Genomic DNA, 14,486 nt, shown 5'->3' with positions numbered 1-14,486 from the left:
CAACTTTTTAACTCTACATGGTCTCAACAAAATAAAGCCTTTCTGAAGTAGATACCTGTCTGTAACAAAACGGGCAAAGAAATCAATTTAGCGGTGCTTAATAAAACAAAGATTTTAATTTGCTTTTTATTTTATACATAACCAACAGAAATTATCCCAATAATCTTACTATTTAAACGAGCGCCATGTTTGATTTTGTGTTTACTTTTTAATAGGTATGTGATCCTCTGTTAGAGCGAAAGCCATCGCTTGAGTCACCCCAGCCATTTGAACTGGCACATCCAGAATTTCCATTAATACCATTTGAGCTGTATCCTCTAGTTCCACTGTTCCCCGATCCACCCCACCCACCGGATCGGCCGAGAGCGCCGTTGCCCCAACCTCCTCCCGATCGTGCTAATCCTACTGATGAGGCGCCATAACCATTGCTGCCTTGCCAACCGCTCGGTTCTACAAATAGGAGAATTCGTTAATAATAATAAAAGTTGTTGTTCATTGTTGTACTTATATTACGGGCATGATAAGGCCTTTTGAACAAGAAAAGTGAAAAATATGTGCATATTCATTCAAGACAGTATATGTACCTACGTCTACCTACAGCGATAAATAAGATTATCTTTAGTACTTTGTCTAGTTTTGCTGGACATAGGCCTCTTGCATGGACTTCCAAACACGACAGTTTCGGGGTCGCCATCCCAGCACCTTGGGACCAACGTCCACCTGCTCTTTGAATTTATTATGCGGCCTGCCCACTTCAGCTTCATGACTCGCTGAGTATGTCAGAGACTTTGGTTTTTCTGCGGATCTCCACATTTATAATTTGACGAGGCAGATAAACTCCAAGCATAACTCGCTTCATCGCTAGTTGACTTTAAGCCTTCTAATGAGGCTCATACTCGTTGTTAGCGACCAAGTCCCGGATACGTAGGTCATCAATGGCAACACGCACCGTTCGGAGACTTTCGTCTTCAGGCACTGATGAGTTTACTGTATAATTCTGCTAGTAGATAAATGCCTACCTGGGGAACGAACTCGTCGAATGCTGCTGTTTTCCAACCCATGGGCAGAAACAAAGGCGAGGAATAACAGGAGCAGCTTGAACTAGAAAACAATTAAAACAGGTTTTTATGAAACATCTTATTTGTAAAATTGAAGCTCCACGGTAAAGGAGCCGAAATCAACACCAAGAGCTCATTAGTTCGATCCCGGCCAGCTAGACTCCTAACACAGTATTTCAGATTAATTGGTGGAAAACAGAAATATTGTTGAAATTTAAAAGACTGCTTAAGTTAAGATGATCATCTTATCCATTATGATAAAAATATATTAGGCCTTTCTCCTAATATGGAGCTAAGATCCATCACACCAAATTTCTCAAATGAGGGCAGAGTGATACCGTTTTGCAATGAACATACTGACTTTTGGCAGGCGTCCACAGATCCTCATCGTGCGATTTTAGTATTCTTTGTATAGAAAGTCATACAAAGGCGTCCACTTATCCGCGTCGTACGGATCTTTTTTTAACTTAAAATTAAAAATCCGTTTGATGCGCTGCGTTAGATACGTACGATGCGGATTAGTGGATGCCTACCCACATAATGCAACGAACTTCGGCTACTATGTAAAAAGAATTTTAAAAACTTAACTAATGATGGTAAAAATGAATATATTAACCATTCAAAATATCTTTTGCGGTTTATTGAATAAAATGTTCTATAGTTTGACTAGCTCTGAACTCGAAACTGGTGGATTCGAGTCGTACATGCCATGGACTACATAACCAATAAGAATAATAAGTTGCACTAGTCGGGGCAACAAGCTCAGTTAAAAAAAAGAAAGAAGAAAGAAAGAATATTATACCTTTATTTCAACAGTTACAGACAGTACCTTACTGTAAAGCCACTATGTCTATCTATAACCCTTAAAATGTTTAAGTTCTAAAAATTTTAGTACCTATAACTAACTAACTAACATTATCATTAACAAAGTTGCAAATAATGTAGATGATAAGTGTTTTGTGGATTAACCTAGATATTGCTCATGATTCTTACCAGCATTTTTAATTCCCTGATCGATTCTACTCGTAACAACTTAACGAGACCCGTAACTCATATATCCTATGATCATCGAAACCGATATTTATATAGGATCTTCTAATGGTCTAAGAGCCGGCATTAGAAATATATACCCTCATCTGTTATTTATTTGTTATATTGCGACACATTTTTCATACAAAATATCTGATGCTTTCATTTGAAATTTTAGACGACTTTATAACTGATAAGTACCTATTTACATAATATTAATTAACTGTTATATATATAACCTATATTATATAACCCCATAGTTGCAGTGTGAAAGTAAACAACCTTTACGTTTTCAATACTGTAGGGTATATAATATATATATATATATATATATATATATTAATAAAACTAAGAGGGAAATAGATGAAATAAATTTGATAAAATAAATATCTAAAAATAAAATAATCATTCAATACTCACCGGGCGCAATTTTTGCCTCAGGTGTTTTTCAGATAGCTTGGGTACGGTGACAGTTCGTTTCACTCTTGAAAGTTTGCCGCGATTCACGACAATAGTACGTATGATGAACGTCATAAGGCAACTGTCTCCGTACCCATGCTATCTGAAAAACACTTTAGGCAACCTATTTGCAATGTGTCAATGTGAATATTTTCCATCATTTATTTCTTATCCCAAATAAATAGCAGATGTGGGTATAATATTCCGCCGGATCTTGTACTATAAGGTGACTTTTCTCTGAAACCTATTGTATTTTGCAAGTCTCACACGTTTAAATAATTAGATTAAAAATTACAGGTGCACGATTTGAACGTGACATGACGATTATAAAAGTTATACATTGACAATGCTTTTTAGGGTTCCTTAAACAATGAGTAAAACAGGACCCTATTACTAAGGCTCCGCTGTCCGTTCGTCTGTCGTACCAGCAGAGGCGTAGCTACCGTCTTATCGGTCGTATCAATGATACGGGGCCCCCGAATTACAGGGGCCCCTTATGTGTGAAACTCTCTTATTCTGGTGCTTCCCGAAAAAAAAAAACAATAAACTGCCTATAGAGTTTCTCTACAGAACAAAATGCCAAAAGTAAAAAAAAAGCAATCTCTTTTTCGGGTTATTAATTTTAAGCAAAAGTTTTTGTTTCTTTTGTGAGAAGTCTTTAGTCTTTTGTATTGTCCTTTCAACTAATTTTGATACAGGGTTTCTCCAGGACACACTACGCCACTGTTTACCAAGTATCTGATGATCCGTGATAGTTAGACAATTTAAATTTTCAAAAAGATGATGTATAACTGTTGCTGCTTTAACAACACCACAACAATACTAAAAGTAATAAAAAAACAGAATGAAATAAATACTTAAATGGCTCCCATGCAATAAACGTGATGTTTTTGCCGATTTTATTGATCATCATCATCATCAGTACGAAACCCTTCCAGTTCGCGTCCGACGCGCACTTGGCCGGTTTTATAACATTAAGTACAAAAAAATCATATTATTCATTATTACAGGTATTTATTTACAATGCCATGTATATGCATATGCATATTATGTATGTATGAGTACGGTATATTGGACTCCGATTTTTAACCACTTCCTGTAAACTTAAAGGATATTGAAATTATGCTTCTGGTGATAATATTATATTAAAATAACTTGATGCTGCGACCAAGATTGACTCTTCGTGATGGATTCAAAATAATGCTTAGTTTGAGATTATTTATATATAAAAGCTGAAACTTATACCAAAGTTTTATCATTATATTTTAAAAACGTGCCGAAACCAATGCACTGGTTGCTGCACTGCACTGGCTACTGCTACCAAGACAATTAATAAATAACGCGTTGAGCATTGATCAAATCTAACCAAACCTGCAAAACTATAGTTACTCTGCCCAAATACCTTTTTTTTTATATCGCTTGGCGGTACGTCTACGGTTGCGTGGTAACTAACGAACCGGCCGAAACCTCCCACCAGCCAGACCTGGTTTAATTAAGAAAACCTCAATCGGCTCAGCCGGGGATCGAACCCAGGACCTCGGTCTTGTAAATCCACCGCGCATACCACTGCGCCACGGAGGTCGTCAAAACTACGATTCATCATCATCATCATCATCATCATCATCATTAACAGTCGATGGACGACCACTGCTGGACGTGCATTGCATTGGCTTCCAAGCATAAAGGTCTCGATTAATTTGCAACGACCCAATTAAGGACAATACCAAAAATGCAATCAGAATAAATCTAATTTCTAGAGTCTTTGCATATTACATAGTCACCTGCGTATTCGTTATCAACCCATATTCGGCTCACAGCTGAGCTCGAGTCTCCTCTCAGAATGAAAGGGGTTAGGCCAATAGAACAACTAATTTGTGTAAATGCGTATCATCATCATCATCATAATCATCATCATCATCATTATCATATGATGATGATGATCAGCGGCTCCCTGCAACCCGCTTGATGTCGTCGGTCCACCTAGTGGAGGGTCAACCAACACTGTGCTTTCCGTTGCGGGGTCGCTATTCCAGCACCTTGGCACCCCAACGTCCATTGGCTCTTCGAACTATGTGGCCTGCCCATTGCCATTTCAATGGCTTATTATTCGTGAAATATTTCACGAGTTGAAATATAATATTAAATAAGTAAACTTATGAAACAATAGTAAACTAATCTTGTTTTACTACTACTACTGTACTGTTAAATTTTTATTGGGTCACTTTACTGTGACTTTTAGTAACGTGATAGCCCAGTGGATAAACCTCTGCTTTCGATTCAGAGGGCGTAGGTTTCAATCCGGTCCGGGGCATGCACTTTTTAGTTATGAGCATTTTAAACATTTTTCTTTTACTGAATATTCCGTGGATGAAGTGAAGTAGCGGGCGTACACTGGATTATATAAAGCGAACATTTTTATACTATTATTTTTTCATAGCAACTCTTAATTTGATATTCGATATGGTTGGGCGAACGCAGACGGAGATCCTCTGCAATAACAATTAGAAAAATATACTTGAGGTTAGTTAAGTCACAAAAGGTAAATGTTAGAACGTATATTAACGTAGGTTCTTTATAGTAAGAGATGATGGAATGAGCAAGAAGAAGCAGGCTCATCTGATGGTAAGTGTGTGCCTAAAACAGTGCAATTTTAAATTACCTATTACAAACTTTGCGCCTGTTTTAGCTGATGCGTGGGATCCTTAAGTGTCTGTAAGATCTACTATTTTGCGGTTCAAACAAACTAGGCGGTAATAACTTTCCTTATGAATAATTGAAATAATAAATACAAATATTGATCCGTATTTGACAAGCTTTACTTTATATTAGACAAATTTTCTTTAATAATACTCGATTAATTTGCAACTACCCAATTAAGAACATTACCAACAATGCAATCAGAATAAATCTAATTTCTAGAGTCTTTGCATATTACATAGTCACCTGCGTATTCGTTATCAACCCATATTCGGCTCACTGCTGAGCTCGAATCTCCTTTCAGAATGAGAGGGGTTAGGTCAATAGAACACTAATCTGTGTAAATGCGTATAGTAACAACCAATTTGTGAACTACTAGCAGACGCCATGCGGTTTTACCAGACCAGCGTACTTCGCGATTCCGTGGGGATACAGGGATAAAAAGGGATAATGTAGGATTCTGATAGAAAAAGAATTTTCCAAAACAATATCTTAATATATATATATATATAATTAAAAGGAAAGGTCACTCATCACGAAATCTAAAAGTAGTAAAACCGCTTGACGTAAAGATAATTTCATCTTTACTTATTCTTTTAGTCTATAGTTAGTAGGTGTCCGCTAAGGGCGGACGATGTCGCAGGTGTCCGCTAGCTAATTATATTTTGCCCAGCTTTGCTTGTAGCAAAGTAATTTGGAAATAAGTAAACTAAAGTCCGCATTAAGCGTGATCGAATTAGAAATGAGAAGATCCGCAGAAGAACCAAAGTCACCGACATAGCTCGACGAGTCGCGAAGTGGCAATGGACGGGGCACTTAGTTCGAAGAGCCGATGGACGTTGGGGTCCCGACCCCGCAGTAGTCAGTGCAGTGTTGGTCGACCCCCCACTAGATGGGCTGACGACATCAAGCGAGTCGCAGGGATTCGCTGGATGCAGGCAGCTCAGGATCGTGATGTAAGTCCCTACAAAAAGCCTATGTCCTGCAATGAACGTCCATCGGCTGATATGATCAAGCGCGCACTAAGAATCATTAAGTAAATTGCTACTGAACCAACTAGTTATTTTTTGTCTACTTGGCTTAACTATTTTTGCATTTGATTTTAATCAATTCAAATATAAGTTTGAACATAACGATGGGGTAGGATATAATCATTCCGCAAGCAAAAGGAGTTACTGTGTGATGATTATATATATTTTATATATTTCTTCGTCCATAAAAGTTCAAAGTTAAATAATGTTCGAGTTAGAAGTTAACGATTTAATTTTTAAAATAAGGTACCAATGTGAATTTGTTTTAATTAATTGTTTACAAATGTTTTGTTGTTCTTGTTGTACCTACAAGGAAATCGGTTTAAGACGACAAGAAGTTGAAAGTTTTCTATAAATTTAAATTTAAATAATTTCTATTTAAATAGTCCAATTATTTATGCTTTTGGTGTTGGGATTTCATTACATGTATTCGTGTAGGTTACCTAGTCACACCAGTGGCGTAGCTAGGTAACCAAGGGCCCAGGTGCAAATAAAAAAATGGGCCCTCACTCTGTTAAAACTGATTAGGTTTTAAGTAAAAATATTAAATATACAAAATGCTAGTAACTTTATCATCAGCTCTTTTTCGTTATCGAAATTTTCTAAGTTCAGTTCGATCGCGATTTTCTCGAAGGCCCCTGAGCTTGAGGGACCCGGGGCATTGCACCGCCTAGCCCCTGGGTAGCTACCCCATTGTGTCACACAATATTAGCATAATAAAGGTTTATGTTTATGTGTGTAAGTAATATGTATGTGGTGTTACATCACGCTGCAACTACTGAACTGATTTGGCTGAAATTTGAAATGGAAACAGATAATACCATGCATTTACTACTTTTTATCCAGTAAGTTTTTTGATTTGTGATTTTTGAAATATAGAATTTTTAAGATTAATATATGTAGACACATGTATGTATACTGTAGTACATTGTGGTATTTATTATTGATAATTGTCGTCCTATTTTAACGGCCCACTACATGTTCGAGTCAGGCCTTTGTCCTTGACGGAGAAGAAATATGGAACCCTATACTCACCACGTTACTCCAATGCGAGTTGGCGAGCTTCCCTAAGCTTTTGGCGAGTTTTTTTACTTTTTCTAATAGTACGAGATCCGGCATCAAAAATATATACCTCATCTGTTATTTAATTGTAATTGTGGTAAGAAATAAATGATAGAAAATAATCACATTGACACATTGCATATAGGTTGTCTAGTTAAATTGCGGCCGGATGGTATTAAATGTTTTTTTTTAATTTTATTTAATCTATACCTTAATTGGTTAATTTAAAAAACCCAAAATAATTGAAAAGTAAAGGTTGTCTGCTTTCACACTGCATCTGTGTGGTTGCCAGATAAAAACAGTAAAGTAATGTTATTTTTTCGTCTAATATGCCAATGAAGACATGTTTTATGCTTAATCTATAAGGTTGCCTTTGATCCATGGTTTCCTAGATTTTGTATGAAAAATGTATTTGGTGGCAATTTAACTCGGCAACGTATTTGCAATGTGTCACTGTAAACATTATCTACCATTTATTTTTCATCACTAATGAATAATGAGGGTATATTTCTGAAAAAAAAAAATTAAATAAAATTTGCTTTTTTCGCACGACTTTCAGGAAAGATTTTAAGATGACATCACAAAACGTGCAATCAGAGCCAATTCAGTATGTGGAAAAGTGCAACTCAGCTAACGCAACGAATCAAAAATCAAAAGTGCAAATCGTGTGGATAAATGTCATTCTAATTTCCCTACTTCATATAGCTGCCTTGCGTGGCCTTTATTTGTTGCTGACTTCTGAGACCATGTGGATTACACGATTTTTTGGTAAGTTTAGATATGATAGTAATATAAGTAATATAATATGCGCCAAACATATGGTCCGCTGTGAACACGAGAGAGTGAGAGTAATAATTTCCAGGAAAAAACAATTGCTGTTTTCTGGTTTGAAAGGTATACTTGCCGGCAATGGAGATGATGACTGGGTTTGAATATATTGATTTTTTTATGAGACCTATTTTGTCAATATTAATAGGCAGGCCTAAATAATACATAAAAAACAAAGATTGTCTGGATGTTTCTTTACTAATAAAATACTTACTTACTTAGATGAATATTCATGCATTTTAGCTTCGATAAATTAAACGTGAAATTTTTCATTATAAAGAAGTAAAAACACAAACGTACAAATAACAAAATTATATTTGTAACTTTGTTTAAGCGCCTATACAAATATTACGGTATCTTTAATTGATGACGTCATTCATTCGTGCCATTTTGTATGAGCCCTTAAAATGAACCTTTAAATCCCTGTAGCTCCGAAGATAATGATCGCAGATACCCTGTTACTTCTACAAAATTGCTTAACTATTAACAAACTCCTAATTTAAATACAATTAAAACAACTGCTATCCCTCGTTTAAAATTAAGATTAAACATGCTTTTTTTAATATCAATTTAAAATTGTTTGTTTATATTTTGCGTAGTTTTAGTTTTTGGGATGCCTTCTGCCGCGTTGGGCGTAACGGCCGGCGCGCACCGGCTCTGGTCTCACAAATCATATAAAGCCAAGCTGCCATTGAAGATATTATTGCTCATAATGAACACATCTGCAATGCAGGTTTGTAAAAATGTACAATTTTTAACCCCCGATGCAAAAAGAGGGTGTTATAAGTTCATCTGAACGGAAGAAGCGAAGGTAACTTATGTGCGACTGTTCTTGGAAATTTTTGATAAAAATGGGGTTAAAGTGGGAAGAATAACTAAATGTTTGCAAATTTACACGAAAAGGATTTTTCGTAATTTTTTTTTTAACGTACCTACTGAACTCAAAATGGTCGGTCTCCATTATAGTTTAAATTTTTATATATTTTTGTTTATTTTTATACATATATATATTATACGAGGGAAAGGTCACTTCACCCCGAAATATCAAAAACCACTTGACGTACAAAGGTTACATTTGGCAGGGAGGTAGTTTAAGGTTAAGATACGTCCGCTAAGAATGGATTTTGCGACAAAACCGAATTGAGAGAGGTTAAAAACAATTAAGGGGAAGTCGCGGGGTTCGCTAGTTATAAATAATGGGTAGGGTACATTATTCATAAAGAAATTCAGCAAATAAACGCATTATTACTTAGGTACCTATAATTTTATTTAATATTCGGTTCCTGTCATTATTTCATTAACACCAGCAGGGCTATTTTGTTTGCGATGTTTGATGACGATGACGTGATGTGATGTGAATCAGTCTCTGTCTAACACTATACTAAAAGAAAGAGGAAGATAGATGTGAATTCGAAACAAGTACTTGCGAGTTATACAAAACATCGTTACAGAATAGCTCTCCTGATGAATGAGGACTAAGTCCTCATTCGCACGAAAGCTTTTATAACGGACGTTAAAAAAGCGTTTAAATACAACAAATGCATTCCCAAGCACTCGTATATGTTCACGCGACAGCGTTTTTAAAACATGACGTTTTTTTTCGAGCAGTGTTGCATTTTCAACTTCGGGAGTTGGAAACCTTTTTAACTTTTTAACTTCCTACTATATTCGAACGCTTTTTTAACGTCCGTTAAAAAAACTCTCGTGCGAATGATATCTAACTCTCGTGCGAATGAGGACTTAATGATGTTTGTTTTCACAGAATTCTGTAATCGTTTGGGCTCGAGATCACAGAATGCATCACACGTACAGCGAGACTGATGCTGATCCCCACAACTCAAGAAGGGGTTTCTTTTTCTCTCATATGGGATGGCTGTTAGTGAGGAAACATCCTGAACTCAAGGCTAAAGGACAGACTATAGACATGAGCGATCTGTGGGCGGATCCTTTGTTACGTTTTCAATACAAGTAAGTTTAAGTTAAACAGGGGCGTAGCTAACACCGTATAAGCCGTATCAATGATACGGGGCCCCTGGATTACAGGGGCCCTTACATGTGAAAGCAAAAATTAGTAAAATGTAGGTAATCAACAATCTTTTTTCCCTGGTTAAGCGTGTGCCCAAAAGTTGGAAACATTCTACATAGGTTAAGTCACTGTCATATTTATTTTAAGTGAGCATTTTTGTTTATTTAGTGAGAAATCTTTACCATTCATTTGGGCCCCCCAATTAATTTTGATACAGGGTCCGCTACGCCTAAGTGGCGTGAAGTTAAGATTACTTTTTAGGTTTTTGGAAGTTTCATATGAACGCTTTTTATGGTATACGCTTAGGTATATATCGCAGCCTACAATTTGAACTGTGCGCAGTAACTCATTTTCGAGTGTTAGTGACGTACGATTGAGTAACCATAGCAACACGTTGACTCCATTACAATCGCGTATCATTTATTGCCATCTTTACGGCAGGCGTCCATAGATCTGCATTAGTCGCATCGCATCAAACGGATTTTAGTATTCTTTGTTACTTTTTTTTTCTCGGGCCTGGCCTGGACACTTGAATCCTTCTACCCTTAGTAAAGATCCAAACTTCACCCTCTACCTAGGCAACTATCGTACTTATTAGCTCCCAATGGAAACACGAGTAGACAGATGTTCGACTTTTCCAAATTAGAAATTTCCGGCCATGGTTTATATAAATAGACCTATTAATTTCCATACAAATTAGTGTCCTCCCACACTGTTACTAGAGTAAGGAATACTTAATAGATCTTACTAAAAATAAACGTGGAATCACAGAATAAAGAATAAATCCAGAATGAGTGTTTACAAGCAGCGTGGTGAAGCCGGTGAAACCCATAAAAAACAAACGTCACACGTCTTTTTGATATTCCCATAAATATAGCGTCTTTTGTATTAAAAAACAAAAGACGCTACTTTTCTTGAATAATATTGAAAATAACTGATGCGACACTTCGTGTCGTACTGATTGTATTATTTTTAAATTTTGTATTTGGAGCGGCTACGAAACATTCCTGTTCCATGTTTAATCTGTGCATGCAATGAATACATTGTCAATTATATTTTTAGGTACTACATGTTCCTGAGTTTCATACTGGGCGTAGCTGTACCAACATACATACCCACATTATGGGGCGAGAAACTCGAGGTTGCGTTTTTTGTCAGCGCAATATTGAAATACGTCTACACTTTGCACGGCACATGGCTGGTAAACTCCGCAGCCCACATGTGGGGTATGAAACCTTATGACAAGCATATAAACCCCGTAGAGAACCTAACGGTCAGCTTCATCACATCAGGAGAAGGTTTCCACAACTATCACCATACATTCCCTTGGGACTACAAAACAGCGGAATTGGGAAATTATTCACTAAATTGGACGAAATTATTCATTGATATAATGGCTGTAATAGGCTTGGCCTACGATCTTAAAACTGCTTCACCGGAAATAATAGAGAAGAGGATCAAGCGAACTGGCGATGGGTCTCACAAAATACATGGCCATGAAGAAATACCATACGAATAAAGTGAAATATTATTTGAATAACTATATAGTAAGTACGATTAGGTAGTTAAATCTCATTTCCTTATTTATATGAATATTTATATTAAATTCCGTAGAGTGATCTAATTAAAATCTTATTACGATCTAATGACGTCAACCGTGCTGCTTGAGCTGTATCGTGGTTTTTCATTTTCTTTTGAGTTTAGTGTGAAGGAGAGCTTGTATTACTACTTTATTTACACTACCTATTTATGAGGTATTGAGGCTTTTGTATTTATGAGGTGGTAGGAAGTTATATCTGGATCTACTGAACTGATTGAAAAAAATGCCAATAGAAAACCACGTTATTTTTTAGTGTAATCTATATTCAATGGTGTAGCTACCCAGGGGCTGGGCGGTGCAACGCCCCGGGGTTCTCAAGGGTGCCCTTTAAATTGATACCTTACCAGATAATCACGATCATATTGAACTTATAAAATTTCGAAAACAAAAAAGAGCTAGTAGAACTAGTTTTGATAGTAGTGGGGCCCATTATTTTATTTGCACCAGGGCCCTTGGTTACCTAGCTACGCCACTGACTATATTATTAATCCCCGTATTCAAATTGGTACGGGAACTAAACGGGTGAAACCGCGATTCGTCTGTTAGTTACCTACACGTACATTTTTGTTTAAGAGGGTATAATCCATATTCCTCGCCTCCTGAGAGGCTTCAGAAGTCAGAAGGATGTGGGTTCAAATCAGAAGGTCCATGATATAACAAAACATGGAAACATGATATAACAAAAACTTTTATAGAAAGTATTTTATTTAAATAAATGTAAAACTGACTGTTGTTATGTTTGTTATAATGTTTTATCGAATTTCCACCAAGCAGAAAATCAGTAAGATTGTTTAAAATATGATCCTACTAATATTAGAAATGCGAAAGTTTGTAAGGATGTATATTTGTTTGGATGTTTGTTACTCTTAAACGCCGCTACTCCTGAAGCGATTTTGTTGAAATTTGGAATAGAAATAGATTTTACTTTGGATTAAACATACGCTCCGTGGCCTTGACGGCCTCCGTGGCGCAGTGGTATGCGCGGTGGATATATAAGACGGAGGTCCTGGGTTCGATCCCCGGCTGGGCAGATTGAGATTTTCTTAATTTGTCCAGGTCTGGCTGGTGGGAGGCTTCGGCCGTGGCTAGTTACCACCCTACCGGCAAAGACGTACCGCCAAGCGATTTAGCGTTCCGGTACGATGCCGTGTAGAAACCGAAAAGGGTGTGGATTTTCATCCTCCTCCTAACAAGTTAGCCCGCTTCCATCTTAGACTGCATCATCACTTACCATCAGGTGAGATTGTAGTCAAGGGCTAACTTGTAAAGAATAAAAAAAAAAAAAACAAACGCTACTTTTCATCACGGAAAAATCCATGGTTCACGCAGGATTTGTGAAAAAAAAAATTATTGTCTGTAAAGTCGGTTTACTTTCGATAGTTGAACGTGACAACGTCATAAAAAAATACTGATGCAATGGCTGCATTTTTCAAAAGAAAATGATCGTTTTTCTAAAATGCTGTTTAATAATCTTCATAGACCAGAATATACTTTATTTCTTGTAAAAATAGTTGGCAACCACGAATTTGAATTGAATTCTAAGTTGAATTCCACGCGGACGAAGTCGCGGGCGCTCTTTCCCCCGTATTAAGGTTAAAGGTCAAAAAAATTAGATTTTCGCGATTCTCAGTACGTTTTACTACGAAAAAATAAGTTTTATCATAAAAAATACCTCAGCCATACATTGTAAATCATAAATTATCAACAAAAATTTTTCTTATCAATATACCTTTTTATCCTACGAACCACCGTTTTTGAGATAAAACGATTCAAAAAGTTGTAATGGTCTTAATATGCATGAGTATTGAGTACTTATTCCTCGTATGTTATCATATTTTAAACATTTTTACTGATTTACAGCTTAGTGGGATTTTACGTAACTTTAATCTTATTTTTTGGTCAAAACTATAAATGTACGTAAAAAAAGATACCTCCATTTTATTCAGCAAAAAATGCATATACGTCTATTTATAAACCTACCGGACGCCCGTGACTTCATCCGTGGAACTCGATGTAAACTTTCAACTACCTCTACCCTATCCCTACCCCTATCCTACCCTACCGTACCCCTACCCCTTTTTAAATTTTTTTCTGTCATAAGAACCTTCTCCTCACAATAACAAACACATACAAAGGAATAGTGAAATCGGTCCAGCCGTTCACGCGTGATGGCGTGACCAAGATATATATGGATTCATTTTTATACATACCTACTCGTATAGATATATTTATACTTGTATAGTTTCAGTAACCCGTTTGGGTTAACCATTGAGTATAAAAATAATGTTACTATGTAATGTTATGTTAATTTAATACTTTACTAATTATTGTTGTTTTTAGTGAAAAGGTAGTTATCAGATATAACGCAGTCAATTGTTGTTTGAACGCGTATAGTTAATAAAAAGTTAATTTGAATATTCTTTTGTTTCCTTTACGTCACACGGACTTAGCTAAAAGTTTGAAATTGAGTAAAAAAACCGGCCAATTGTGTGTCGGGCTACTCGCTTTGTAGGGTTCCGTAGATTAAATGAGCACTTTAAACCCTTAGAATATGATAGACATGTGAATACATGTCTGACTCCTTAAAATGTTGGAAAAAAATTACACTGCGTTTTGCAGAAAACCAATTTTGGCTTCCATTCGCCTCGATCCATGTTTCTTCCCGGTCCAGTATCTTAGGTAATTTGAAGTTCAAT

At 36.4% G+C, this 14,486-nt stretch overlaps 2 protein-coding genes across 2 annotated transcripts; one reads left to right on the top strand and one right to left on the bottom strand.

Annotated features, from left to right (window-relative positions):
* Window positions 1-128: 128 nt before the first annotated feature.
* On the bottom strand, window positions 129-2,125 carry LOC112043963 (keratin, type I cytoskeletal 10-like). Its single transcript, XM_024079661.2, has 3 exons — window positions 2,052-2,125; window positions 1,020-1,101; window positions 129-450 (listed from the first exon to the last, which is right to left on the bottom strand). Exons 1-3 carry the CDS (start codon window positions 2,055-2,057, stop codon window positions 209-211), a joined length of 330 nt encoding a protein of 109 aa, XP_023935429.2. The 5' UTR covers window positions 2,058-2,125; the 3' UTR covers window positions 129-208.
* Window positions 2,126-7,908: 5,783 nt separating this feature from the next.
* Window positions 7,909-14,207, top strand: LOC112043971 (acyl-CoA Delta-9 desaturase-like). Its single transcript, XM_024079672.2, has 4 exons — window positions 7,909-8,104; window positions 8,764-8,897; window positions 9,927-10,132; window positions 11,253-14,207. Exons 1-4 carry the CDS (start codon window positions 7,909-7,911, stop codon window positions 11,707-11,709), a joined length of 993 nt encoding a protein of 330 aa, XP_023935440.2. The 3' UTR covers window positions 11,710-14,207.
* Window positions 14,208-14,486: the final 279 nt, after the last annotated feature.

This window comes from Bicyclus anynana, chromosome 9 (assembly GCF_947172395.1).
Source record: "Bicyclus anynana chromosome 9, ilBicAnyn1.1, whole genome shotgun sequence".
In the NCBI taxonomy this organism is placed as follows: Eukaryota; Metazoa; Arthropoda; class Insecta; order Lepidoptera; family Nymphalidae; genus Bicyclus; species Bicyclus anynana.
The sequence above is the reverse complement of the archived record's forward strand: the minus strand, read 5'-3'. Positions and strand labels throughout refer to the sequence as shown.

Bases quoted from the DNA above. Each gene is read 5' to 3' on its own strand.
- LOC112043963 (XM_024079661.2), bottom strand. The intron at 451-1,019 runs GTAGGCATTTAT...TCCTATTTGTAG, and splicing joins TCGACGAGTTCGTTCCCCAG to AACCGAGCGGTTGGCAAGGC.
- LOC112043971 (XM_024079672.2), top strand. From the start codon at position 7,909: ATGACATCACAAAACGTGCAATCAGAGCCAATTCAGTATGTGGAAAAG. The intron at 8,105-8,763 runs GTAAGTTTAGAT...TATTTTGCGTAG, and splicing joins GTGGATTACACGATTTTTTG to TTTTAGTTTTTGGGATGCCT. The intron at 10,133-11,252 runs GTAAGTTTAAGT...TTATATTTTTAG, and splicing joins TTGTTACGTTTTCAATACAA to GTACTACATGTTCCTGAGTT.